Source organism: Arvicanthis niloticus, chromosome 6, assembly GCF_011762505.2.
Source record: "Arvicanthis niloticus isolate mArvNil1 chromosome 6, mArvNil1.pat.X, whole genome shotgun sequence".
NCBI classification, from domain to species: Eukaryota; Metazoa; Chordata; class Mammalia; order Rodentia; family Muridae; genus Arvicanthis; species Arvicanthis niloticus.
This window is the reverse complement of record NC_047663.1, coordinates 43,855,946-43,883,788: the sequence shown is the minus strand read 5'-3', so window position 1 is coordinate 43,883,788 and position 27,843 is coordinate 43,855,946. Positions and strand designations below refer to the sequence as shown.

Below are 27,843 nucleotides of genomic sequence, written 5' to 3'. Positions count from 1 at the left end.
ATTCTCCAGGTTTTAAGAAAGTTAAATAGGCCTTAACACTTGGAGGGAAAACTGCTCTGAGAGGTACTCTAGAGCAGCTGGAGAGATGGCTCAGTGGTTAAGAGCACTGACTGCTCTTCCAGAGGTCCTGAGTTCAATTCCCAGCAACCACATGGTGACTCACAACCATCTGTACTGGGATCTGATGCCATCTTCTGGTGTGTCTGGAGGCAGTGACAGTATACTCATATACATTAAATAAATAAGAAAAACATAAAAAGAAAAACACCTAAAATTAAAAAAAAAAAAAAAAAAAAAAAGAGGTACTCTAGACCCACACATGTATTTGTGGTTCATTAACTCATCAACTCATCAAAAAAAAAAAAATTATTGAGCACCTTTGGTACACTAAGCACCAAACTAGCCAACAAGAATACAATAGTCATTCAAAACAGCTTCCTGACCAAAATAGGGTTTGATGTCCAGTTCTCCTGCCTCCTGTTCCAAGCCCAAGACACACATTTTGCCCTGAGGAGAGAAGTAGAACACCTGTCCTCTGGCCTACTCAGGAGAGGCTGAGTGGGGCTGGGTCCTGTGCTTCACAGCCTTCCAGCAAGGACATTGCTATGAGCCCTTTGTCAAAAACGGTAACTTCAGCAGCAGTGCACCGTCCTACCCTGTGGGTACCACTGTGGAGTTCAGCTGTGACCCTGGCTACACCCTGGAGCAGGGCTCCATCATCATCGAATGTGTCGACCTCCACGACCCCCAGTGGAATGAGACAGAGCCAGCCTGCCGAGGTTAGCAGGCACCAGTGGGTGGGTCTGCCAGGGCAACAAGCAGGTTAGCTCCCTAAGGGCCAGCCACAGAACCAAGGCCAGGGACCCTGCTGAGTATGATTGATATTTCTCCTAGAGGGAGGAGGTGGGGTCCCCTAGCAGCGGGTGAGTACTCCTGTGGGCAGGTGAAAGCCCTAAGACACCATATTGGAGAGGATGCGCCTTTCCGGGCTCCCCTTCTTTGCAGCCGTGTGCAGCGGGGAGATCACAGACTCTGCAGGCGTGGTGCTCTCTCCAAACTGGCCGGAGCCTTATGGCCGAGGGCAGGACTGCATCTGGGGTGTGCATGTGGAGGAAGACAAGCGCGTCATGCTGGACATCCGAGTGTGAGTGCCTCGGGTCAGGCAAGCCAGCTCCTGAGGCTGGGGACACCTCTAGTCCAGCCCACCTCGGTCCCTCCCCGGCCCCTCCCACTCTGATCCTCCTCCTCTACAGGCTGCGCATAGGCTCTGGGGATGTACTGACCTTCTATGATGGGGATGACCTGACAGCCCGGGTCCTGGGTCAATACTCAGGGCCCCGTGGACACTTCAAGCTCTTTACCTCCATGGCCGATGTCACCATCCAGTTCCAGTCAGACCCTGGGACCTCGGCGCTGGGCTACCAGCAAGGATTTGTCATCCACTTCTTTGGTGAGCTTGTGCTTTCTGACTTGGATTGTAGACCCCCCCAAATCATGACAAGTCAAATGGTGCAGGGCAACAGAGAGTCTGGATGCCCTGTTAGACACGGGGAACCTGGGAAGGTGCCATGTATCACCAGGAAATTTGGTTAGAGCAAGAAAGCTCTAGGGCGGCACCGAGGACTTCAAAAAAAAAAAAAAAAACAAACAAACAACAACAACAAAAACCCAGAAAACTGTCAGCACTACAGAAAAGTGTCAGTGCCTTCCTTTCTGCCAGTCTTGAACAGATATGATTTCCCTCATCGTGCTTTGCCCGTCTCTCAGGCCTGAGGAACTGGCCAAGTGCTTCTGAGAGTAGAGCTAAAGCCAAGATGACAATCCTGGAACCTTGGAGACGGGTGGGGGGTGAGGGTGAGGATGAGGGTGAGGGTGGGAATGGGGGGTGGAGGCTCAAGGGAAGAGCAAGGGGCTTGAGAAGAGAAGTCACTGAGCCTCTCCAGGCCAGTCTAGGTCCAGGGTAATCTACAAGAACCAAAGGAACCTCAGGGTTGACACTGTCAGTCACTTTCGTGCTGGCCGAGGGGCTGCATCTCGATGCTTCTGTGTCTCCAGAGGTGCCCCGCAATGACACATGTCCAGAGCTACCCGAGATCCCCAACGGCTGGAAGAACCCATCACAGCCTGAACTGGTACACGGCACAGTGGTCACCTATCAGTGCTACCCTGGTTACCAGGTGGTGGGATCCAGTATTCTCATGTGCCAGTGGGACCTAAGCTGGAGCGAGGACCTGCCTTCATGCCAGAGAGGTGAGTGTGCCTGTCCCCGTGGCCCCTCCCAGTCTGCCTCCTGGGTCCTGAGAGAAAAATCTAGCACTGGTCCTGTTTCTGCTAGCATCCTTATTCTTCTAACTTGTCCCTCAGTTTCCTTATCTATGAAATGGGATGATCCATTGCCACAGATAAGTACTACAAGCATCTCTTGGCTGGCTGATGACCTGGCTGGAATTAATGGCTTTGTTGACCTTAATAAGTGGGAAAAGAATCCATCAACCAGAGGGGTAGACACAGTCAGGCATGGTGTGTCACATGCCTGTCACCTCAGCATTCAGGAGCTGAGGCAAGAGGATCAGGAGTTTGAAGATTACCCGAGGTGTAGAGTGAGGCATTTATCTCCAAAAAAGGGGGCGGAGTGGAGATGGCCGAATGGCTAAGAGCACTTACTGCTCTTGTGGAAGACCTAGGTTTGGTTCCCAGTACCCACATCAGGCAGCTCATAGCCTCCTGAGGTCAATTCCAACAACCTCTTCTAGCCTTAATGAGTATCTAAACGTATGCAGTAATAGAAACTACACACACACAGAGCAAAAAGCCTGAGGATGTAGCTCCATGGTAGAGCACCACCAGGCATGCATGCCATCCTGAGTCCCAGCAATGCTAAAAAAGAAATCAGAGTAGAGCCCTACATCCTGGTATTAGCTGCCCTGTAACACTCACTAAGCCAGGGTGAACGGACCTTTGTCCCCATCCCCTCGTTCTCTTCTCCCCCACCCCACCCCTTGCTCTCACTCTGTCTCTGATAGTGTCTCTAGCCTGAAGCGCCCGTGAAGCTGAGGATTACCTTAAATTTCTGATCCTCCTGCCTTCACTTTCTTAGTGGGATTACACCCACCTTCTGGAGTGCTGGGATATCAGCATGCACCGCCAGGCTGGGTTTAAGCAGTGCTGTCCATTAAATCCAGGGGTTCCTGCATTCTTCGGAAGTGTCCCTATTAACTGAGCTGTAGCCCCAGACCTGAGCCTGCCCTGCTTTATCTCTCCATCTGCAGTGACATCCTGCCATGACCCAGGGGATGTGGAGCACAGCCGACGCCTCATATCCAGTCCCAAGTTTCCTGTGGGAGCAACCGTGCAGTATATCTGTGACCAGGGGTTTGTGTTGACGGGTAGTGCTATCCTCACCTGCCATGACCGTCAAGCGGGCAATCCCAAGTGGAGTGACAGGGCCCCCAAGTGTCTCTGTGAGTGTGCAGTGGGTAAGAGGGGAGCCTCTAGTAGGAGAAAAACCTGACATCTTCACTGACCCTGCCTGCCTTGCAGTGGAACAGTTTAAGCCATGCCATGGCCTCAGTGCCCCTGAGAATGGTGCCCGCAGCCCTGAGAAGCGGCTCCACCCAGCAGGGGCCACCATCCACTTCTCCTGTGCCCCTGGTTATGTGCTGAAGGGCCAGGCCAGCATCAAATGCGTGCCTGGACACCCCTCACATTGGAGTGACCCCCCACCCATCTGTAGGGCTGGTAAGTGCCACCATTCCCTTAAACATGCCCTCCCTTCCCCGCTGCCACCACCACAGTCTGGACCATAGAGCTATTCTAGTAAAGCAATTCTGTGTTGAGAATCAGAAGCACTTGCCCATGCCCCTTCCTGTTCCTCATCTTTGCTAGTCTCTGATTTAATGTCATCGAGACAATGCAGGAGTAGGCTCTCCCTGGTCAAATCGTCCCCACGATCAGCCCATGTTTGTGCTCCTGGCATTGATGGTTTGGTCCATCAGGCTCACCCACTGTCCTTGGCCCTTCCCTCTTGTTCCAGCCTCTCTGGATGGGTTCTACAACGGCCGTAGCCTGGATGGTGAGTCCCTATGCTTGAGAGCCGGATATACAGTCTCCCCGCTCCTGGTTCTTGCAGCTCCCAGGCCATGGGCCTATTAGGGCATTAAGCTTCTTGCCTACCACAGCCAGCTAATGGGAGCTGGTCTCTGAATGTCTTTAAGAAGGGAAGGGACATAGGCTCCAAGAAATGGGGACATCAAGTCTAATCCCACCCACCCGTTGCTTTTAGTTGCCAAGGCACCTGCCACCTCCAGTGCCCTGGATGCTGCCCACATGGCAGCTGCCATCTTCCTACCATTGGTGGCCATGGTGTTGCTGGTGGGAGGAGTGTACCTCTATTTCTCCAGGTGAGTCTGGCTTTTCCTCTTATTCTGCATACCCATCTTACCTCTGGCCTGTACTCTTGACTCACAGGCTCTTGTGTCCCCACAGACTCCAGGGGAAAAGTTCTCTGCAACTTCCCCGAACTCATCCTCGCCCCTATAACCGCATCACGGTAGAGTCAGCATTTGACAATCCAACTTATGAGACTGGAGTAAGTATCCACGTTGGCCTAGATACCTCTTCAGGACTCGTTCTTTGATCCCTTGGGTGGGTATGCCTGCCTGAGGGTCCTGCCAAGCCCTTCTACTTTCCCCTTTGCCTTGGGAAGGTGGATTTCGGGCTCGACAAATCTACAAGTTTCCAACTCCCCGCAGTCTCTTTCCTTTGCAGGAGACGAGAGAATATGAAGTTTCCATCTAGGTGGGAGCAGCCTGGGGTAGGGCTCCCGGCTTTCTGCTGTCCCTCACCTCCTGTACATACCACCTGGGAAGAGACACCACCAACCCCTTCCCTGCCTGCAATGCCCACAGTGACCTATTCTCTTGGCACCACTGCCCGCTTAGGGCCCCTCTTTGGATTCAGGGGGCACCTGCCTCGGGTAGAACCTAGCTGGAGCACATTACCAGCAGCCAACATTCTCCTGCTTCTCTTTTGCCCTGGACCTCCAGCCTGGAAGTTGCAGGCAGAGCAGGGGCACTTTCTACACATAGCCACCATCCAGCCCTGGCATGTGAGGACTCCAGAAGAGCTGACTTGACAGCAGGGTGCCCCTCATGGGGCCAACTACCAGAGACTGAAATTCTCAACCATGACCTCTTGGTAGTCCTGGCATGCCAACGCCAGCCCCCTCAGGGAGGTTTCTAGTCCCTCTCTAAAGGCTCAGAATTGGACAGTTAAGCCTTCTGTCCTGTCCTGGGGAGGTGATGATTTAAGGAATCCTAAACGGTCCAGGGACTCTATCCCAAGCCCAGGCTGGGCCTCACTGGATACTCACGCTCCACACCAAAGCAGGACACCCCGGCTCCCTGGCACCCCTCTACCCTGAGGAGGGAAAGCCCTTCCTTGAAGTTTATCTGGCTGTTACAAATGTCCCTTTCCCACCAGTCCCTCCTCTAAGCCACTTACCATGTTGCCCCTTCCTGACACTATGTTATGGCATGCCAGGGAAGGGCAGGTACATTCTGGAGAGGAGCAGATGTCCAAGGACCCAGGAATGTGGCACAGAGCAGAAGTCAAAAATCCCCAGGAGGAATCTCAGTCCGGACCGAAGGCCGCTTTGTACATATGATGTATTATATGGGGTCTGGGCTCCAGCCAGAGAACAATCTTTTATTTCTGTTGTTTCCTGATTAAAATGGTGTTTTGGAAAAAAAATCAAGCAGTGTGAATGGTGATTTCTTGGAGGGAAGGGAGTCGGTGGATGAATGTGACATGGACCTTGGCACGCCAAGACCTGCTGGATGCACCAATCAGTCATGCTCAGATTTTATGACAGAAAAAATTCCATATGTAGTTAAATGGGTAACACTGCCCGAAAGGCGTTAGTGTTACAGATGGCAGGTGAGATGAGAGGCCCCAGTGGGTAGTGCCATAGGGGCGTGGGAGCCCAGTAACTCCAGTGCTCATCAACCCCGATGTCTCATGTCCTCCTCTTTGCCAGGGCTAGAGCCATATGCCAGTCCAGTCCCAAACCCCTTTTAGTACCACTGGATTGCTGACAAGGCCCGAGGTCAGACGTGCTGCCCCACCCACTTTTTCCTGTCAAGTGAAGTTTGAGAGATTGGAATCAGAACCATAGACTGAACCCTTGTACATGAGGCCTAGCTTGCCTTAGCTTCAGAAAATATGGAGATTGTAAACAGAAGGGATGGGCAGCTCAGAGGCCCCTGAGACAGGCCAGAGCCCTGCCCACAGGCTCTTTAAAGTGACTGCTGAAAACATACATTCAAGTAACATTATAAAGACTGAGCACGTTGTACTTATGTATTTAGAAATGTGTACATATATATGTGCATATATTCACATATGTATGTGACAATTAATTTTAAAAGCCATGAACTTGAAAAGGAGCAGGAAAGAGTACATGGGGGAGTTGGAAGGAGAAAAAAAGAAGAGGAAATGATGCAATTATGTTATAATCTTAAATAATTTAAAAAAGCTGGGTGGTGGTGGCGCATGCCCTTAATTCCAGCACTCAGGAGACAGAGGTAGATAGATTCCTGAGTTTGAGGGCAGCCAGGGCTACACAGAGAAACCCTATCTCAAAAAATCCATAAAATAAAAATAAAGGAAAAAAAAATAAAGTCGTGACTGGCCAGGATACACTTAAATTTGCCCCTTCCCTAGGTCCCCTAAAGCCTTCTGAGATGAAAGTATCTTCCCAGGAGGCAGGCAACAGAAAATTATGGCACTTGGAAGCTGTAAGACAAAAATTCCTGAAAGGAAGACTATTATCCACTAGCATCTTCTGCTTCTGAGTCTTCCGCGGGAAGATGCGGACCAGCTTCTCTACAATCAGGGGTTGCTGTTCATTCATAGTGCAGTGCCTACATGAACCACCAGAGGTCGCTTCCAAAGCCATTTCCATCCCATCAGCTCTCTTTCCTGAATTCCCCTTTAATACCCTGAGCTGGAGCTCTCCAAGGTGGCACCATGTCCTGCCTCGACTGGGCTGACCTCATCCTCGGGCTCCAAAAGAAAGGTGTGTGGAGTGACTTGTTCCTCTGGCACCTGTCAACAGAGCCAACTCTCATTTTCCTCACTTAACCCACTGCCTGCTCCTGTTTTCAGCTGCAACGGATGTGTTGATCAAAGCAAAGCCTTGCTTACTGGGCGTGTGCCAGTGGCTTACTTCTCTGTCCAGTAATACCTCCAGGCTGACAAAGCAGCACAGCTGTTCTCTGGGTAGTTAGGAAGGAAGCCAATGAAAGAGGGCATCTGAGGTTCCGACTTCTGAGGTTATGTAGCATGAAGGAGGCATAAAACCTGGTCTCTTTCCTTCAAGGAGCCCAGCTCAGCCCTCTCCTCTGAGAGTCACATCACAGCCCTATAGCTGCTAGTCTATTGTTGGCCACAGCGATGGAAGAGCAGCCAATTTGCGTGGCATTCTCCACTGCCCCATGACATTATTCTTTCTAGGTACCAACATAGGGCCACCAGAGAAATACAAAGTCACACACACACACACACACACACACAGAGAGAGAGAGAGAGAGAGAGAGACAGAGAGAGAGAGACAGAGAGAGAGAGAGAAGAGAGCACTAAAACTTTCATAGAGCGCTAAAACTTAACACAGATATTTATGTCTCTTTTGACTTACAGTCCTGACTGTCCTAAAAGGAGGAGCAACAGTTTCTCAGAGACAGTAAACAAAGTCTGATCTGTGAATCAAGAAATGTTTCCTTTTTAGGTTTGCTATAAACTCAATATGCAGCCTAAGCAAACCACTGCTCCACTCTGTGTGTCTGGGAATGAAAAGATTAAATCAAATAGTCTCTAAGTCCTTCCCAGCTTACGGGTCTGAGAATGATGTGTGCAGTAACATTAAAAATGAGTTTAGGAGATGCCAGGCATAGTAGCACAAGTTGATCCTAGAAAAGGGACGGGAGGCAGAGGCAGTCGGATTTCTGTGAGCTCATGACCAATCTAGTCTATATAGCAAGTTCTAGACCAGCTAGGGATGCAGAATAAGGCTGTCTTAATAGAATGAACGAACGAACGAACAAACGAAAGAAAATGAAAGGAAGAAAAAAAAAGGGCAGGACATAGCTGCATGTTACCAATGTTAACGCCTAGTGGGGTTCATTCATTCCCAGTTAGGCAGAGTATCTGTACATATTGGAAAGTGATAACAAGGGGATAACAGCGCACACCCAAAGAGAAAGCATGTCTCTCTGCTCAGAATGCGAGGTGAGGATATTAAACTACAAATCCCAAAGTGCAATACGGTAGCTCTCAAACGTATTCTTTCCCGACAGGCTTCCCCCCCCCCACCCCCATCCTACGATACAGTGCAGCGTCTGCACACGAAACTACAACTCCCACAATCCATCAGAACTATCGCGATTCTTACTACCAGAGTGCAATGCGTTCCCGTTCACCCTTTGAACATTGCGCGTTGCAAGATGGGGATTGAAGTCAGCTGTAGGCAGGTAGCTGGGCGTTGTCGGAATTACGGGCTGTTTGGGCTTTTGACTTTCTAAGAGTAGTTCTCAGGGACAGTGGTTAAGAGAGAGTAGCTTGGATTATCCTTGGTTCCATCGGGACCCAAGTCAGCAATGCTCATGCTAAAATTAGGTACCGATAGTGAAAATTAAGTGGAAACAGGAGCCATCCAATCTGCCACCAAAAGCGTCCTTTTTTTTGTCGCAATGTTTTTTTTCTCTTTACCAATATGGCGGCCTAGTCCAGACACACCTGACGCTGGAGCCAAACAGTCCACTACACCATCCATATGAGTACTGCTGCAGCCGAAAGCCTACCACCTGCATACAACTTCACATACTCCTTGGTCGTGACTGAGGACTCCAAGGGCATGGTAGCCCAAATCTCATTACCAAAATGGCGAAAGGAGAAGCTTTTTTTTGTGCAGGCCGCCAGATACAATACGCCTGCGCGTGAGGCGGGTGTGTTAAGGGACGGGAGGGTGGCAACCCAACACGCCTGCGCGGGACCAGAGACCGTGGTCTGCACACAAACACCAATGGGGGAAGCGTCTTCAAGTTCCTGCGGCTGCGCCATGACCCCTACGCTCTTTCCCAGGCGCCTAAGCGAGGCCTCAGGTTCCGCCCTTTAATCGCAGTACGCTGGCGCACGGCAGGAAGGCGGTGCTTCTGGGCTCCAGGCGAATGCCAGCGCGGCTGCGCGCTGGGGGGTACCCCATCACCGCGGCTGCGCGGGAGCCAGGCCGCCGGCTGTCACTGCGGTTGCGCGCGGCGAGCGGAGATCCCGGGGCGCCTGCGCGGGTGGCTTTGCGGGCGCTCGCGGTAAGTTTGCGCCAAGTGCGCGGCAGCCGGGACGCAGACGGCAGCGGCGGCGAGAGGCGGAGCCCGGGGACCACCCCCCATCATCCTCCCCGGAGTCACCTCACGAACCACAACCTCACCTAACCTCTCACCCCCCCCTCCGGTCCCCCAACCCCGGGATGGCAGCGCCCGCTAGCCTTCCCGGCCGGACCAGCGGTCGCCAGCGCCAGCTTTAGCCTGTGGGCCTAGGCCCCGCCGAGGCCTGACCCCCGGAGCCGGGATCCACTGTGCAGCCAGCCGCCGGGCCGGGGCTGAGGGGTTGCTCCCCTCTCACGGCCCGTGGAGAGGACGCTGCCGTCCCAGGGACTAGGGGGCCGGGGGGTGGGGGGGAGCCAGGGCGAGGAAGTCGGAACCTGTGTTGGGAAGAGAGAAGGGGACCGGGGGTCAGAAGTGCTCCCTTCCCCTCCTCCCCCCTCCCCCCGGGGCTGGGGGGGCCGGAGCAGAGAGCGCCCAGCCTGGGAGGTGGATGAATGTGGGAGAAAATGGAGACCAAGACGATCGTGTACGACTTGGACACGTCGGGGGGGCTGATGGAGGTAAGAGTGGCTCTCATCCTCTTCCCCCAGTGCCAGGAGGGAACCTCCGCCCCACAAAGCCGGCCCTAAGCTCGAAGCGCCAGAGGGCTGGGAAAAGGGGGGTTCTTCCTCACCCAGTCTCTCCCTTCCCTCTTTGCAATTTGGGGGACTGAGCTCAGCTTCTGAGGACGTTTGCAGTAGTTTTATGTACCCGCCGCCCTCGATTCGCTCCCTGAGGCTTCAGCCCACTCCATTTCATTGCACCGGCAGGCCTCCCCACCCCCTTCTTGTCGGCCCCTTTGTGCTTCCCCCTGCACGTCCGGGTACCAAGCTTCGGGCCTCTCCCGAGCCGGGCTTTGGAGTCCCCCACTGTCCATACAAGGAAGTGGCAAGAAGAGAACCGCGCACCCTCTCCCCATCCCCCTACCCTGATCCTCCCCATTTGGAAGAAGCTTTTCTTGTTGTGCTGCAGGAACGCAGTTAGGGTGGGCTCCCCTTGATTCCGGGGACCCAGAGGTTCTGGAAGCCGCCTGGATGGGAGGAAGAAGGACAAAAGGGGGAAGAGGGGTGGGTGCCGGAGAAGCGGCGCCGATGGGACTACCGGCTGTCCGGGAGCTCCGAATGTGCACACACGCCGTCTGTATGTGTGTGCAGCAAATCCAAGCTCTGCTGGCTCCCCCCAAGACGGACGAGGCAGAAAAGCGGAGTCGGAAGCCGGAGAAGGAGTCCCGGAGAAGCGGCAGGGCCACCAACCACGACAGCTGCGATAGCTGCAAGGAAGGTGGGGATCTCTTGTGCTGCGATCACTGCCCTGCCGCCTTCCACCTTCAGTGCTGGTAAGGGCCGGGGACCCCTTTAGAGCCCTTTGGCATACCCTACTCAGCACATTCCTTCACCGGGCTTGTAGAAATAACGGGAGCTTGCAGCCGCTAGCCGACTCTGTAGTCGCTGGGGCGAGCGCCTCTGGTATTTGCCGGGATCCGGCCAATTTTCGGGAAGGAGCAGCAGCGTGTCTTGACCTAGGGATGGGGGTTGGGAGGAGTGAGCCCATCTGAGATTGGTTGTAGATTGGGAGCCGGGACTGTGCGGCCGCTCGGCCGGCGGCGGCGACGGGAGAGGAAGGGGAGGAGCTCCAGGTCCAGTGCCGCTTGGCTGCCGCGCGCGCCCGCCGCCCTCAAGGCTCCTGGCTGGCTGGGCTCTCCTTGGTCTCAGTGCGCGGAGCCCTAGGCCGCCCAGTTCATCCTGGTCCTGACTTAGGAGAGCGGGTGCTTTAGATGGTGCAGGAAATCATGAATGGTGTCTCTCGAGTCCACTTCTCTGTCTCTGTGTTTACAATATGGCGACCTGCCTTTAAATTATATTTTTATTCTCAGCGCCATTTTGGCTGCATATATGATTTGCAAACGTCTCCGGGAGAACGGTGGAGGTAGCCCATGAGCCCTTTCTTCAGAAGCTCCTTGAGGACCAGGGCTAGGCTCTTGCAGGGTTGATCCCTTTCTCTGCAGCTTGCCCCCTGTTGCCACTCCGGTACTGCTTCCCTCCTCCCCTTTCCCTCCTCCCTCCCTGCTCTGCTGCTGCCTCTTAGGAAATCGGGCTGGGTTAGACAATTAAAATTGCCCTTGGGCGCCGATTTCTCTTCTCTGCTCTGGATCAACGAGCCCTTCGCCTCAAAATTCTTTGCTGCTGGGGCAGGATTGTGTTTGGTGTCTCCGGAAAGGCAGTTTTAAGGAGCTGAGAGCTGGAAAGCTGTGCGTTCTCCCACCCCAACTGAAGGGGGGGGGGGGGCTGGGTTGATTACCCGAAGGGCTGCTTGATCCTTCTCAGCCGCTCAGCCCAGAACACTCCGGCAAGAGTTGAAACTGTCTTCTTTCAGAAGACCACCTTTATGCCCTACACACAAATCCCACATATCTACTTCGAACCCAGATAGCCTCTTGTTCTGTTCAGCAACAGTTGACATGAGGCTAGTGCTTGGGAGACGGGCTCCTAGTGTAGGGTAAGGGGTCTACTTGTTCCCATTTTGATTGGGAGGGAGGGGGTCTTGTTCTTTGTTTTGTGCTGCCCTTTTTAGCTCTTTGTTTTTAAAAAAGTGTATAAGGGCATTTGCCACAATTCCATCCACACTCTGAAATCTCTTGGTTTGTGTGGAATAGAGCCTGCTGTATTTGCACTGATTGCAGGTTTTATTAGACAGATGACTGATACTGGGCAAATTAGGACTGTGGTCAGAAGTTATGTGGGACATTCCCATTACTAACTCCAAGACACTTGCCTATAAGGGCACCCCCTCTTGGTTTTTAATGTTCCAGAGATAAAAATTACTATCCTGGAGGAAGCTTTGCTACTGGCCTTTAATCTTTTATTATGAAGTGAGTGGTGTCAGCAGTGAGGTCCTGCAGCTTTTGTTGTTAGCTTTACTTCCTCTAAAGTGTAATCCTCCTGGAGACAATCCCTCTGGTCCAGTTTCCTTTGCTGTTCTTTTCTATTTGGGATGTGGGAGGGTTAAGATGGCTCACTCTGTAGTCCAGCTTGGCCTTGAGCTCACAATCATCCTCCTGCCTCAGCTTCCAAAGTGTGCATCATTGTACCTGGCTCTCCCTTTCTATTGAGCACAGGAGAGATTTGTACTGGAATCTGTGTTGCTTACTTTTTTTGTTGTACTTACTTGATATTTTACTAGGACTTCAAAATTTCTTCTCTTCTTTTCCTTTTTCTATAATTTTTGAGACAATCTTGCTGTGAAGCCCTGTTTGACTTGACATTGTATTTGTTTTATAGCCCGGGTTGACTTCCAACCTGTGCCAATCATTCCTTTTAGGTGGTAGCTAATATTATCTCTATGGTGAAGTAGTTGTTAACTAAGATTGGTGACTCCTGTTGAGTGAACGTTTGATAAATTCTGTTTTCTTTTTTTAAATCTCATTTAATAATGTTGAAATTGCTTATTAAAAGTCTGAAGCATCTTGAGAGCATTTGCTACACAATCATGAGGAACAGTTTGGATTTCAGTACCCACACAGCAACCTGGGGTGTCTAGTGTATCCCATCAACTCCAGCTTGAGTGGCGGGGCAGAGGCAGGATTATTGTACTTAACTAGCTTCTAACCTTGTTGGGATCTGGTCTGTTCAGGTCATAGCTTAGCTGAGAAAATACCCAGGTTAGGGAGAAGCCCTGCCTCTAAGGAACAGGCAGAGAGTAACCCAATGCCTTCTCACCTTCCCAGGCTTGCACTTGGGACGCACACTTGATTTAAGTAACTTTTATTTATTTGTCGGGTGCCATGGAGCACAGGTAGAAGTCAGAACAGGAGTTGGTTTTCTCACTGTTGTGGTTCCTAGGGATTGGACTTAGGATGTCAGATTGTCCTGTTTGGCAGCAAGTCCCTTTACCTTCTGAGCTATCTTCTAAAATAAACAACACCAAAAAACCAAATTGAGGTATGGAGAAAGAAGTGTGCTATCCTTTTGCCCAAGGTTGGGCTTTTAAACTCTAAAGCTTAACTGAGTCTTCTAAGACGAGTGTGGAGCTTGCCGAGTTTGTCTTGTTTTGTTTATGAGTACACTGCAGCTGTCTTCAGACACACCAGAAGAGGGCATGAGATCCCATTACAGATGGTTGTGAGCCACCATGTGGTTGCTGGGAATTGAACTCCAGGATCTTTGGAAGAGCAGTCAGTGCTCTTAACTGTTGAGCCATCTCTCCAGCCCCAGATGTTTTAACTATGGTTTTTGCTTTAGCTCAGAGAGTGAGGGAGGGGTCTCTAGTTGTTGGTGATACTCAGGCTTGCTCAATTGTGCATTTCATTGACTGTTTCCCCCCTTTTTTCTGAGACCATGAATGGGTAATAAGAGATTAGAGGATAGTAGCAACTGAGGTAGGATTTGTTTTGTCAGTTCTCCCTGAAGGTGTCAGTACTGAATGTACCATTGACCTATCTGAGTTAGTCTGTAAGTCACATTCTTAGTGAAAGGGCAGGAAGCCATCTTTTAAATAAGAATCCCCTAGGTGCTTTCATTTTATAAGTGAGGATTTCCCCCACATTTCTGTTTTTTTTTTTTTCAAGCCATAGTCTCTACAGCAAAATTGAAATACTAATTCAGCTAGAGTTGTGAGGTCAAGCAATTAATATCTGAGAAGATTTTGATAACTAGGTGTGTTTTCAGTCGTTTTCCTGTTACTGCTTACTTGTATGGGTAAGGTTAGGTGCAGCAGTGTTTCTTCCTGCTTCCCTTGAGAACTTGCTGAGACTACATTACTTAGATAAGCATAGTAATGATAGTGTCCCTTACGTGCAGAGTGAGTGAGAATGAGTGAAAGCTCTGTGGGATGATTGGGTACAGGTTTGCTTGCCTGTAGTCCCAGCCTTCTAAAGGATGAGGCTAGAAGAGTGAAAATTCCAAGCCTGCCTGGTCTGTGTGGGGAAAAAAACAAAAACAAGCAAACAAACAAAAGGTCTTTTGTCTGGATTTTTGCCAGCCTGCTTTATGGTAATCAGTATATATTAAAATATCCCAGAAGTGGTTCTTTCAGTGGGATGGTACTGGGAATTGAACCTAGTTAGAGCCTGGTTAATCTACCTCAGTTTCCCAAGTAGCCAAGATTATAAGCCTGAAATACCAAGCCTAGACAGAAGTGATTACTAGGCAAACCTTATCTCTTGGGCTTAAGAGACAACACTAAACCAACCATTCACTACCTTACTGGAGGAAAGGACTGGTCAGATCTTTCTTTTGTCCTACTTTTTCTTTCAGCATTCTGGTTAGGCTCTTTCTGGGTTTTCGGTTATGATTCTGTGCGTTAGGAAATGAGTTGTGCTGTGCTTGGTATTAAAGCTTCAGAGTGATGACAGGAGTCATTAAGCCTGGCCCTGGAGAACTGGAAGGTTTTCAAGTGTTTCCTCCTGACCCTTACCCTTGTTATCACAGTGGTACATAAGGCGAACCTTCTGAAAGTTTTCTCTACATAGATTGATCTCTAGAAAACTGTTAAAAAGTAGGATAATGGGCCTGGAGAGATGGCCCAGGAGATATGAGTACTGGCTGCTTTTCCAGAGGACTGGAGTTCAGTTCCCAGCAAGCACAGGGTGGCTCACAACTATCTGTAACTGGTTCCAAGGGATCGGATGCCTTCTGCCTTCTGCCTTCTGTGGGCAGCAGGAACACAATTAGTGCATATAGGCAAAACACACATGAAATAAATTTTTACTTTATTTATTTGTTTCACTTTTTTGAGACAGGGTTTCTGTATATGCAACCTTGGCTGTTGCTGTTCTGGAACCCACTTTGTAGACCAGGCTGGCCTCAAACTCAAGAGATCTGCCTGCCTCTGCCTCCCAAGTGTGAGGATGCCTGGCTTAATTTTTTAATCTTAAAAAAATACAGGCAGAACGCTCGTTGTTGGTGATCCATCTTTCTGTTTGAGTTGGGAAGGATTGTTGTCACTGATCAAGTAACTACCACAGATCAGCAGTAATGAGGTGACTGGAAAGTAGCTGGTTTCTTCTCAAAACTTTTCTTGGAATTTTGTTCCAAACAGACGGACCAAAATGGTCTGATTGAGAAGTGCATCCACCTTGGCAGATCTCAGCGTGGTCTCTTCCTGTCAGACAGATTCTGTAGCATTTGCCTCCGTGTGTTATATTTGGAATTGTTGGCCGGCTTTCCTCTCTCTGGTGTTGGCAGCAAGATCTAAAATGAGGTTTTCGAAGAATAAGAGTGAAAAGGTCTCTGTGCGCAGGCAAAATGAGCTCGGCTTAGAGTTTTGCGTGTTTAATTTCCAGTGAGTCATAACAAAGGTTTCACACATACAACAGCATCTAGAAGCTTTCCATCTTGAAAAAAATCTTTTGCTCTAAATCTAAACCTTTTGTTGTGGCTCATTGGACTAATACCCAACCAGTAAATTAAAAAACATGGAGGTTTTTTGTTTATTTGTTTTGTTCTGGCTTATTTTTTATCTCATTAATTTGTTTTTGGCATCATAAGTACCTGAAAAACTGCAGGTGACAGTGATTCCTTTTCCTCATTCTCCTGGAAAGTAAGACTCTCCCACAATAAATAAACTTAGTTGGTTTTATAGCATTTTGTTTACTTATTTATTATAATGAATTAGCATCTAGTGTTTATAGCTGTCCACTTAAAAATGGAGAGTTTAACTTTAGTTCAGCTTCATAATGCATGCTTTCTAACTTAATGTGGAGCTTGGCTGTAAAGTCTTAGATGAGTGGTTAGTACAAAGATAAAGGATGCTCATTATTTAAAAATACTAGGGCTGGAGAGATGGCTCAGAGGTTAAGAGCACTGACTGCTCTTCCAGAGGTCCTGAGTTCAATTCCCAGCAACCACATGGTGGCTCACAACCATCTGTAATGGGATCTGATGCCCTCTTCTGGTGTTTCTGAAGACAGCTACGGTGTACTCATCATATAACTAACACTAAATAAATAAATAAATAAAATCTTTAAAAAAAAAAATACTAGAATAAGGTAAGGGGGAGGGCAGATGAGGTGGGCAGATGAGGTGGCTTGGCAGTTAAAAACACTTGCTGTGTTAGCAAGAGGACTAAGTTCTGGCGCCGCATACCCCATAAATGGCAGGAGGTTGTGGCAGGTTCAGTCTTGGAAGTTCAGACACAAGATCCCTAGAGAATCTAGGAAGACGATGCCTCAAAGAAAAAGGTGGAAGAGTAATCAAGGAAGATTCCTAACATCAAATTCCAGTTTCCACATGCACACTCATCTGCACACACACAAATCAAATAGGGCAGAGGCAGGAGACTCATCACAAGTTTAAGGCAAGGCTAGTCTTACATAGAGAGACCCTGTCCCCAAATGGGGGTTAAGGGATAAAGATTAAGAACATTAAGGCTGGAGAGATGGCTCAGAGGTTAGGAGTACTGTCTGCTCTTCCAGAGGTCTTGAGTTCAGTTCCCAGCAACCACATGGTGGCTCACAACCATCTATAATGAGATCTGATGCCCTCTTCTAGTGTGTCTGAAGACAGCGATAGTGTACTCATATAAATAAAATAAATAATGAGAGAGAGAGAGAACGAGAGAGAACGAGAACACAAGTGTTCAAGAGACAACAGTGTGTAACCCCAGCCCCAGGGGCTGCAGTACCCTTTTCTGGCCTTGGACATCAAGCATGCACACAGAACTCAAACACACATGCTTATTGACCGACCCCAAACACATTCAATTTTTTTTTTAATTAAAAACAAATCAGGTGTGCTTTTTAAAATAATTTTGGAATATTTGTGGTTCAAATGGCTTGAGTTTAAAAGGAAATAGCAGATATATTAAAAGTAGTCCAGGAGGTAAGTTCTCTGTGACAGGCTGTGTTGTCCTCAGGGGCTGGGGTCACTCCGAGGGTTGTTCCGCTAGTCAAGTACTTTATTACCTAACTAGATCCTCGCTCAGGTGCTTGGCTTTGTTTGTTTTGTTTTTGAGACCAGGCTACTCTAAATAGGCCATGCTGGCCAATAATCCAAGATTCTTTTGCTTTAGTACTGACGGTAATTTAGATTATGGACGCCTGAAATCATTCTTGGCTAGATGGGAGTTTTTGGGCAAGTTAATGGCACTGTGGTAGATTTTGTTTTGTTTTGTTTTGTTTTCTGAAATTACCATACTTAATGAAAGTAGGGCTGCAGTTACAATCTCACCTGTCCCCTGTTGTTCCTCAGGGGTCTCACAGTACATTACAGATGAGCTCCACAAACACAGAGGGCAGCTTAAGTCTGGAGATAAGATTCTTATTACATGGTGTAAATTCTTAGGTGTACCTCCAGTAGTGTTGGTTTGGGTTTTTATTTTTAAGACTTTTCAAGGGAATGCCTGATGATGTGTCTAGTTAGCACAGACAGGAGATCAGGTAGTCAGCACTGGTAAGTAAGTGCTGCTGGTCTTGGACACCTAGAACTCCCACACTAGGAAGGTGAAATGGCGAGATAACCAGTCTAAGGCCAGCCTGGGCTACAAAGGGATAGGTAGGTGCACCGCTGCTATGTATTGAAGGAACCTCACTTCTGAATGAAGTATAAGTGACATGTAACATTCAAGTTCATCATTGTAGCATTCATCAGCACTTAACAGTATTCGTTCCACTGTATAGAAGTACCAGTTTTGCTTACCCATATGTCAGTTGCTGGATGTCTGGGTTGTGTTTCCTTTTTTACTGTTATAAAGAATGAGACCGACAGTGTATAGGCACAAGGTTTTTTGATTGGGTTGGTTTGTTTTTTGTTGCTGTTGTTTGTTTATGATTTTGGTTTTTTTTTTGTTTTGTTTTGTTTTTTGTTTTTTGTTTTTTGTTTTTTTTTTTTGAGACAATATTTGGCCCTAGGTGTCCTGGAACTCAATCTGCAGACAAGGCAAGTTGGCCTTACACTCAGAGATCCTCGTGCCTCTGCCCCCGAAGTGCTGGGATTAAAGGCCCAGCTAAGTATAAGTTTTTATGTGTGTAGATGTTTTCATTTCTCTTGAATGTGTAGCTAGAAGTGGAATTGTTGGGTTGTGTACTAACTCATGTTTAACCATCAGAGGAAATGCTTGGCAGCTTTTCCTAGAGGCACACCATTTTACTTTCCCAGTAGCAATACAAGAGATTTTCAGTTTTCCATATCCTTCATAATATTCCTTATTATCTGTCTTTGTTAAAGCTATCCTAGGAGGGTATCAAGTTTTAATGTGTGTTTCCTTAATAGCTAAGGCCACTACCATCTTTTTATGCACTTGCTGGAAACCTGTCTATACCAAGTGCCCGTCCTTATTTGTTGTTGGACTTCTTTGAGACAGAGTACTAGAGTTGCAGATGGTTGTGAGCCACCATGTGATTGCTGGGAATTGAACCCTGGTCCTCTGGAATAACAGTGCTCTTAACCACTGAGCCATCTCTCCAGCTGCTACCACCACCACCACCTCTTCTTACTCCTCTTTTTTTTTTTAATTGATTTTTTTTTTTTTTTTCAAAAAAACCTTCAGCGATACTGGGGATGGAATTCAAGACCTTACACTCTGCTATACCTAGCTACATCCCAGCTGTTACTGGTTTTTTGTTGTTGTTGTTGTTTTTTGAGACAGGGTTTCTCTGTGTAGCCCTGGCTGTCCTGGCACTCACTCTGTAGACTAGGCTGGCCTCAAACTCAGAAATCCGCCTGCCTCTGCCTCCCAAGTGCTGGGATTAAAGGCATGCGCCACCGCCCGGCCCAGCTGTTATTGTTACTGTTATACACTGAGATACACATTCTTCTTGAGCTGTGTGATTTGCAAATGTTCTCTTGTTCTGTTGGGTGTCTTTTCACTTCCCTTATTACTTTTCTTTGTATGTATGTGTGTGTCCAGGTGCCCAAGGAGGTCAGAAAAAGGCCTTGCTTGGGTCCTTTGGAGAGAGAGGGAGAGAGAGAGAGAGAGAGAGAGAGAGAGAAAGAGAGAGAGAGAGAAAGAGAGAGAGAGAGAGAGAGAGAGAGAGAGAGGGGGGAAGGAGGAGGAGGAGAGAATGGGAGAATGAGAATTTGAACAAGGAGGCAAGGTTATTATAGTAAGCTAAATAAGGAGATGGGGTTATTACATATAGAATCAAAGAGGCAGGTTCAGCTAATCTCAGTAGGAACAATCTTCGAGCCGTAAACATCTTGGATAGAAAAATACAGTGGACATTTTTTGTACAAACTGAACATTTTCACTTGGAGCAGAGGGAAGTTTTACTGTCCCTTTGAGCTTTGCCCAGGGAAGACTTTGTCACTCCTGTGGCTGAGGCATTGGGGTCCCTGACATGGCTGTGCTCATCTCAGCAAGTACACACTCACAACTTCACTGGCTCTCTACAAATGAGCTCTATCTATGCAACACACATGTGAGGGGAGAGAACCAGTTACATCACCCCCAGGACAGAGTCTCTTCACGTAGCCCTAGGTGTCCTGGAATTCACAGAGATCTACCTGCTTCTGCCTCCCAAATGCTGGGTTTAAAGGCGTGCGCCACGGCCATCTGGCTTAGAGAACCAGTTCTTTTTTGTCTTCTGACCTCCATGCACGTGCACCCCCCCCCCCCAAATACACATACAGTAAATAAATTGTGTGCATGTGTTTGTTTTGGTTTGCTTATTCTTTAAGTAACACATCTCAGTGAAAAGAACCTCACTATGTGTTTTTATTTAAAATTGTTTCCATATTTCTGGGTGACTGCTAGGCTGCTAGCAACATAGTCTAAGGCTAGGTGTTACACACGTAGAGGGAGTATTTGGTAGATTGATTGCTTGGCTAGCATCCATTAAGGGTTCAGCCCTCAGCAATACATACACTTGTATGTACACACCTGTAATCCCAGTGCTCAGGCAGGGAGGTCAGGAGTTAAGGCCAGCCTTGACATCGTGCCTGATGACCTGAGTTTGATCCCTAGGAACTGCATGGCAAAAGGACAAAACTAGCTCCTGCAACCTGTGCTTTGACATTTATATCCAGGAAGTAACATGCATTTGTCTTTCCGTCTCTCCCCATAAATAACAAAATAAGTATAAAATTTTAAAAAAGAAAACCAACAAAAACCCACTACTTGTTGTAGGCAGAATATATGAGTACTTCTCTTGGAGTTTTAAAGTTTTAAGTTTTAAATGGAAGGTTTTCTCATTTTTGTTCGTGTGTGTGTGTGTGTGTGTGTGTGTGTGTGTGTGTGTGTGTTTGTTTGCCTGCATGTACTGCGAGTGTACAGTACCCATGGAGGCCAAAAGAGGGCATCAAATCTGCAACTGGATTTATAGGTGGTTGTGAGCCACTTGATGGGGGTGCTGAGAACCAAACTATAATCTTCTAGAGGAACAGTAGATATGCTTAGTCAGAGTCATCTTTCTAATTCCCCAAAAGGAAATTTTGTGTTATGTGGATTTTTTTGTTATAATCTTATGTATGTACGGCTTTTTGTCTACACATGTGTCCGTATATCATACATAGGTCAGAAAGAGGACAGAGTATCTTCCAGTCCTGGGGTTAAGTTAGAGTGATAAGTTATGTAGGTGATGGGAATTGAATTCAGGTCTTTCAGAAGAACAGTCAGTGTTCTGACCACTGAGACATTTCTCCACCCTTAAGAAGGAAGCTTTTTTTTTAAATTAATTAATTAATTAATTTTATGTATATGAGCACACTGTAGCTGTCTTCAGACATACCAGAAGAGGGCATCGGATCCCATTATAGATGGTTGTGAGCTACCCACATGGTTGTTGGGAATTGAACTCAGGACTTCTGGAAGAGCAGTCAGTGCTCTTAACCACTGAGCCATTTCTCCAGCCCAAGAAGGAAGGTTTTAAATTGCCTTAGTTTGATAGATAAAAGCTTGGGGTGGAAATAGCTTCATGTCAAGTAATGTTGTGCTTTTTGAACTGGTTAACAAGAGCAAAGTGTTTATTATACACTCACTTGTTTTTACATGGCCTTCCGAAAACTAAGGTAGTAATAAAAAAGGCCAGGGGTGGTAGTGATGCCTGTAATCTCAGCACTTGGGAGGCAGAGGCAAGAGGATCAGCATGTCAGATCAACCCTGGCTACAAGAGACCTTATCCTAAAAAAAAAAAAAAAAAAAAAAAAAGACAAACAAAGGGATGGTAAATAAAGAAAGAGAATGCAGAGAACCTTTATCTGAAGGTTTTATGTAGCTCATAGAATCAGAATTTTTGCTACCTTGACTTGATATTCTTTTAAAAATGACTTACATCTTTTTCTTTTGCAAGTGACAAAATGATAGGAAATAGATGGTACTTAATGTGTGCTTTTGATTATGGGTGAGAGTATTAAAATCATCTGTGAACCTGGCTGTGGCTCTAGCACATGCACACTTCCTTGGATGTGTGGTTAAATGGGCTTCTGACCACTCTTAGAGTAATTAGTACAAGCTTCTTAAAACCAGTATTGGGTTTTTGTTTTGTTTTATTTGATTAAGGGAGGGGAGGGGTGACTTTTGCCACCTTGTGTAGAAGTTAGGATACAACCACCATATAGGTCATAGGGATCGAACTCAGGTTATCAGGCTTGATGGCCAGAGCCTTCTGCCTGCTGAGCCACTTTTCCAGCCCTATTACTCTTGATTTAAGGTGCCAGAATTCCAAACCAACAGAAAGACACCACTGGCTCCTCCTTTGACTTAAAGGCCCACGGAGTAGACCACAACCAGCCAGCTGCGTTAGCATTCACCACAGGTGATACTTACAAGAACACTTCTACATAATGCTAGCCTCCCAAGAGACACTGGACAGGAGTACAGCTATCACCTGCCAGTTTCCTGAAAGAGGAGGACATTGTATTCAGTACAAGTCTTAGACCAAATTTCAGAAAGGCACTTTGGTGTTGCTGACTGTCACCATGCCCAGGACACATGCACAGGTCACTTGTTGACTATTTTTCCCATGACTTGCAAGCAGGTAAGAATGAGATGATGTCTGTGTTTTCCTGCCTGCTATTTCTGGCTATCAAAATCCCTGTCTTTTAAAGCCTAAGGTTATTTCCAAATCTAGATCTTAGCAAATGAGAACAAAGATGAGGTTTTAGCACATCTCTATGATAGGAAAAGTTGAGAAGTGAGATAGGAGAAATTATTGATTTTAATCTGTCAGTAAGAAGGAGCTGAATTCACTGCTATGTGTAACAGTTGTTACATTCACAGTAAGCAAATTCCAAATACATCTTGTAGATTGTTGCAGTTTTCCAAGTAATGAAAAACTTAACCTATTCTTAGACTTCTTCCTCCATTTGCTGTTGTACTGAGTGAACGTTCACCAAAGTACTCAAGAGCCACTGGCCTTTCCTCCTTGCTCCTGCATGATTTCAAATGTGAGAAATATGTTGAACTTCTAACTAGGAGGTATAACTGGAAGGGTTTGCACTTGGCTGTGGCATCAAAACATAACAGCACAGCCTCACAGCATGCCCAGAGATTACTTCAGTCCTACAGGATGGGGAGCTTTGAGATTTAGTAGAATTGGGGGATAGGGAGAAGTTGGAAGTAAAGGAAGAGGGAAGGAGCCCAACTCTATAGGGCCTTCCTCCTTTGCCAGAGGATGGTAAATGAAGCAGAAATTTTTTTAATATTCAGTAGAAACTTACTGCCTAAATGAAGGTTTTTGTTGTTGTTGTTGCAGTGTGCGTGTGTGTGTGTGTACGTGTGTACATACATGTCAAAGCAAGAAGATTGCCATAAGTCTGGGTGTGTGTGTGTGTGTGTGTGTGTGTACGTGTGTACATACATGTCAAAGCAAGAAGATTGCCATAAGTCTGGGACCACCCAGGGCTATATGTATAGTGAGACCTTATAGCAAAGAAAGAAGGAAGAAAAAAGGAAAGGAAAAGCATATCATTAGTATTTTTAGCTTTCTATGCCTTGGTAGAATTGTACATCCAGTATTAATATCTGGCCCAGATTGCTGAGTTTTTTCTGTAATAAGAGTATGCGATGGGCTGGTGAGATGGCTCAGTGGTTAAGAGCACATGGTGCTCAGAACCATCTATAATGGGTTCTGATGCAGTCTTCTGGTGTGTCTGAAGACAGCTACAGTGTACTCATATACATAAAAAAATAAATCTTAAAAAAAAAGAAAAAATACATTAACTTTAAAAAAAAAAAGTATGCGATGAGCTATGACAGAAATCTAGTACTTAGGAAGCTGAGGTGAGAGGATGGCCACAAGTTCAAGGTCACCCTGGGCTACAGTAAGACTCTGTCTCAAACAAAATAAAACAAAAAATTTGACATTATCATACTACTTGGTTTTAGTTTTTCATACCTCTGAGACACTTACGGAATATATAGTTGTTCTTCCTGGCAATAAAAAAACGTTCTCTCATTAAACTACTGTTGAGGCCGGAATGTTGACCCTTTCCCAAAGTTAGGTAGGCTGCAGTATCTACCAGGAGATGAAGGGTAAAGCCCCCTTTACCAATGCTGCTGTCAACCCATCTATTACAAAGAAGTAAGAATTGCCATAACAGCCAGGCTGGTAATTGATGGAGCCTGTGGTACTAGACCCATTCTGTAGCGAAGACAGCAGAAACAAACACTGGTGAGCCTCTTGTACTCCCCTGCCTCCTCCCTTCCTACACTGATTTGTAGTGTTTCTCTCCAGGTGCCCTCTACTAGGAGGATGCCAGCTCTGCACAGAAGACAATAAAACTTGGGGGCACAGTTAGCTGCTTGGAAGGATTGCGTGCCTATAGAAGTGACGCAGCTCACTAACATTCTCAGTGGGGCGTTTGTAGTTGCCTTGTTAACACTGTCACTGGGACTTTGCCTTTGCACGTTTGTGTACTTTGTGGCATTCGCTGTATTTGAGTGAGTGGTCAGGCTGGCGCTCCATGACACTTCTCTCTGTACCCTTCAGGGCAGCCATTTTCTTCGACTTGGAAGTGCAGGCCATATTTGAAGATAAAAGCCATTGCCCACACAGGTGTCCAGAAGAAGCTTGCTGGTTTTGTTGACACTTAAATTTCATTAAATGTTGTTCCCTTAAAGTAGATAATGTTACATTTTGTTATGTCTGTACACATTTTTTGTTTTGTTTAATATTTTTAAAGATGGCTGGGTGGTGGTGGCGCATGCCTTTAATCCCAGCACTCAAGGGGCAGAGGCAGGTGGATCTCTGAGTTCAAGGATAACCTAGTCTACAGAGTGAGTTCTAGAACAGCCCAGGGCTACACAGAGAAACCCTGTGTCGAAAAACATGCTTATGTATATGCTTATTTTATATGTATTTGTATTTATTATATAAATATTTATATGTAATATATTATATACTATAAATATATGTTTCATAAAAATTGGTGCATTCCTGAAGAAGGAATATGAGTTCAAGAACAGCGTCAGGCCTGAATACATAGCTCAGTAGTAGAACACTTGCATAGCATTCCTGAGGCTGCTAGTTTTAGTTCCAGGTCTCACTCAAAGAGCAGTGGGAATGCAAACATGAGGATGAACAGCCCTGGGCTACATTAAGGAGATAGTGTCTCAAAAGAATTCTCCTTCCTTACAGGAATGTAAGCCAGCAGGGCCTAGAACTCACCATGTAGCCAAGGATGATCCTGAAAGCTCCCAAGTGCCAGGATAGCAGGCATGCATCACTGTGTTTGCTTTAATTCTTTTTTTAAAAAAATTAGCTGGCTTGGAAGGTAAAGGCTGGTAGACCTCCTGAGTTCAAAGCCAGCGTAGGCTACACAGAGAAACCCTGTCTCAAAAACAAAACAAAAAGCCAGACTGGGCTACACAGAGAGACCCTGTCTCAAAAAAACAAAACAAAAAAATTAGCTGGGCACAGTCACATACACATTTAATCCCAGTTCTCAGGATACAGAGGCAGGTGGATCTCTGTGAGTTGGAGGGTAGCCAGGCCTTCATAGTGAGACCCTGTCTCAAAAAAAAAAAAGTATTAATAATTGTGTGTGGTATATATGAGCCACATACACATTTAATCCCAGTTCTCAGGATACAGAGGCAGGTGGATCTCTGTGAGTTGGAGGGTAGCCAGGCCTTCATAGTGAGACCCTGTCTCAAAAAAAAAAAAAGTATTAATAATTGTGTGTGGTATATATGAGCACATGCTGTCACATTCATGGAAAATAGAGGACAGCTTTGAAGAGCTGATTTCTATCCTCCATTATGAGTTCTGAGAATGGAACTCAGATTGTCAGTATTGTATTTCAAGTGCTTTTACTCTGAGCCATCTCACAGGCTCAGATATGTATGTGGATATATATGGGTTTGTTTTGTTTTTAATTAAACTGTACTTACTGCCTCTTAGCTCTTCCAGGACATACCCTGGTTTCAGTTTATTAAAAAGCATATTTTCTTTCCCTTTTTTAAAGATCAAAAAAATAAATGTAAAGATCATTTACATTTATTTACGTGCATGAGTGTGTTGCCTGTGTGTATGTATGTGTACCACAAATATGCCTGATGCCTGTGGAGACCAGAAGGGGTCAGATCCCTGGAACAGAGTTATAGATAGTTGTAAGCCGCCATGTAGGCCCTCTACAGAGGCAGTACTCTTAATCTCTGAGCTGTCTTTCTAGGTTCAAAAGGCTTATTTTTTGAAAGATGTAGAGGTCCTTGTATAGATCATAATGGCTACTGTGAAGGTGAAAAAGGATTGTGGTCCTGTCAGCAATCACTGTGCTCCCCTCCCCACCTTTTGGGTTACAGTGCCAATTTTTGAGTTGGCTGGGGCAACAGCATCAGTCTGAAAGAGTAAACCTGTTGTAAGCATGCATCGTCCTTTCTGGTTGTCTTCATGTTGCTGCTAAATGTAATTAGGAGATTTTAATCTGGTAGCAGGTCTCAAATGGATAGATGAGACTCATGAACTATGAAATTAAAAACCAAAACTGCTTAGTGCTGTTTTTTGCTTGGTGAATACCTTGTCTCACACCAAAATAAGGCAGGGCTGTACATACACTGTGGGAGCCCTCAAAATCTCTTCTGGGTCTGCTACTTTATTTCAGCTAAAATTGTTATAAATGGCTTAGGAAGCTTAGATCTCAGAGGTTGATAGTTTGTGACAGAAGGGACCCTGCCAGCTCATGTGCCTGACCTCTTTTACAGGCTCCGGAGAGAGAGGTTCTTGGTCTGTTGTATACAAACAGTGTTTGTATTGTTAGTGTTTCTGTTAAGTACTTGCATTAAATTGAATATCAATCTACAGTTTTTCGTGAATATTTTCATCCATTTTTCTCTTTTGTTCTGTGATATATACCAACACCTTTGGTTAAGTGAGATTTTTCATTGTTTTTCAAACTGCCATTGACTCCAGTTTTATGTGATTGTTGCTTAGATGGATGGATAGTTGCAGCCACACAGCAGTGATCTCACTTTTTTTTTTCCTTAAAATCTAGATCTGAACACCAGTTTTTTGGTTTTTTTTTTTTTTTTTTTTTTTTTTTTTTTTTTTTTTTTTTTTTTTTTTTTTTTTAAATCTGCCTGTTGTAATACAAAGAACGGATCTCTGAGGTAGAAGGCGTCTTTCTGCTTCACTGTCTCCCTCCCTCCTCCCTTTGTTCTTATGCTCCCCTCCCCCTCCCTTCCGGTTCCATATTGAAACCTGCTTGTGCTGGGTGGGTGATTAGTGTGGAGCTGTGGAGCAACAGGTCCCCTGGTGGTGACAAGTCCATGTGAATGCCAATGCTCACATGTTACAGGCCAGGGACTTAGAGCAATGACACTGCCATGGGCCTTGAAATAGATGCTCTCTTAATTAGGGAGCTAAGAACCATGACAACTGCTAACATCTTCCATTTGTGGTGGTGAGCTACAACTTCATTAGAGAAGGAAAGGCATTCCAAATTAAAACTGGACTTCATTCTTTGGCTGTAAGTTGGGATCATCAGGCAGTGGAGTTTGAATCTTACAGAAGTCTGCTAGTATAGGCATCGCAGTGACCCAGTGAGTGAGGGGTGTGTGTAGTTTTCTCTGTTTGGCTCCAGACATTCTCATCAGTAGTGGAGATGGGCTGTTTGAATTTGCTCGTGGGAGTTTAGCTATATGGGAATCACACAGTATTGTTTTAGCCAGATCTGAGGGTACACGTCTTTAGAGCACCTAGTAGGTAGAGACAGGTAGAGCTATGTAACTTCCAGGCTAACCTGATCTATGTAGTGGATTCTAGGTGAGCCAGGGCTGCATCGGGAGACCCTGCCCCAAATAAAAGTTTCTGTCCTGAAAGAGTAATATCCATAACAAACTTTCAAATTGACTGGTGTATAAAGTAATAATAATGTATAGGGTTTCTCTGGCATAACAGAAAGCCACACCAAAATCAAAAGGCCTGTCTTTTAGTTAGATATGCCATCCATGAGTATGCACAGCTTTAATATATGTATACATTTGTAGATGTTAAAAGTAAACCTCTGGCCGTTATTCCTCATGATCCATCCATCTGGATGTTTGAGACAGGGCT

At 46.5% G+C, this 27,843-nt stretch overlaps 2 protein-coding genes across 5 annotated transcripts in view; both read left to right on the top strand.

The window, feature by feature from the left end:
* Positions 1–5,755, top strand: part of Sez6 (seizure related 6 homolog) — a 47,252-nt gene extending 41,497 nt beyond the window's left edge. The window contains exons 8-17 of one of the 2 annotated variants that reach the window (XM_034506603.1): positions 585–779; positions 1,006–1,144; positions 1,254–1,450; positions 2,056–2,250; positions 3,270–3,461; positions 3,541–3,738; positions 4,034–4,072; positions 4,283–4,400; positions 4,486–4,588; positions 4,752–5,755. In XM_034506603.1, the coding sequence (XP_034362494.1) occupies positions 585–779; positions 1,006–1,144; positions 1,254–1,450; positions 2,056–2,250; positions 3,270–3,461; positions 3,541–3,738; positions 4,034–4,072; positions 4,283–4,400; positions 4,486–4,588; positions 4,752–4,784 (1,409 nt within the window). In that variant the 3' untranslated portion in view covers positions 4,785–5,755. The remainder of the gene's footprint in view (positions 1–584; positions 780–1,005; positions 1,145–1,253; positions 1,451–2,055; positions 2,251–3,269; positions 3,462–3,540; positions 3,739–4,033; positions 4,073–4,282; positions 4,401–4,485; positions 4,589–4,751) is intronic. The other variant, XM_034506604.2, reaches the window with a different exon arrangement.
* Positions 5,756–9,218: 3,463 nt separating this feature from the next.
* Positions 9,219–27,843, top strand: part of Phf12 (PHD finger protein 12) — a 45,428-nt gene continuing 26,803 nt past the window's right edge. The window contains exons 1-2 of one of the 3 annotated variants that reach the window (XR_013111175.1): positions 9,219–9,937; positions 10,571–10,752. Coding sequence is in view for 1 of the 3 variants with exons in the window: in XM_034504429.2 (XP_034360320.1) it covers positions 9,872–9,937; positions 10,571–10,752 (248 nt within the window). In the remaining 2 variants the exon portion in view is untranslated. Of the gene's footprint in view, positions 9,938–10,565; positions 10,753–27,843 lie in introns of those variants that run through there. The other 2 variants (XM_034504429.2, XM_076936235.1) reach the window with 2 other exon arrangements.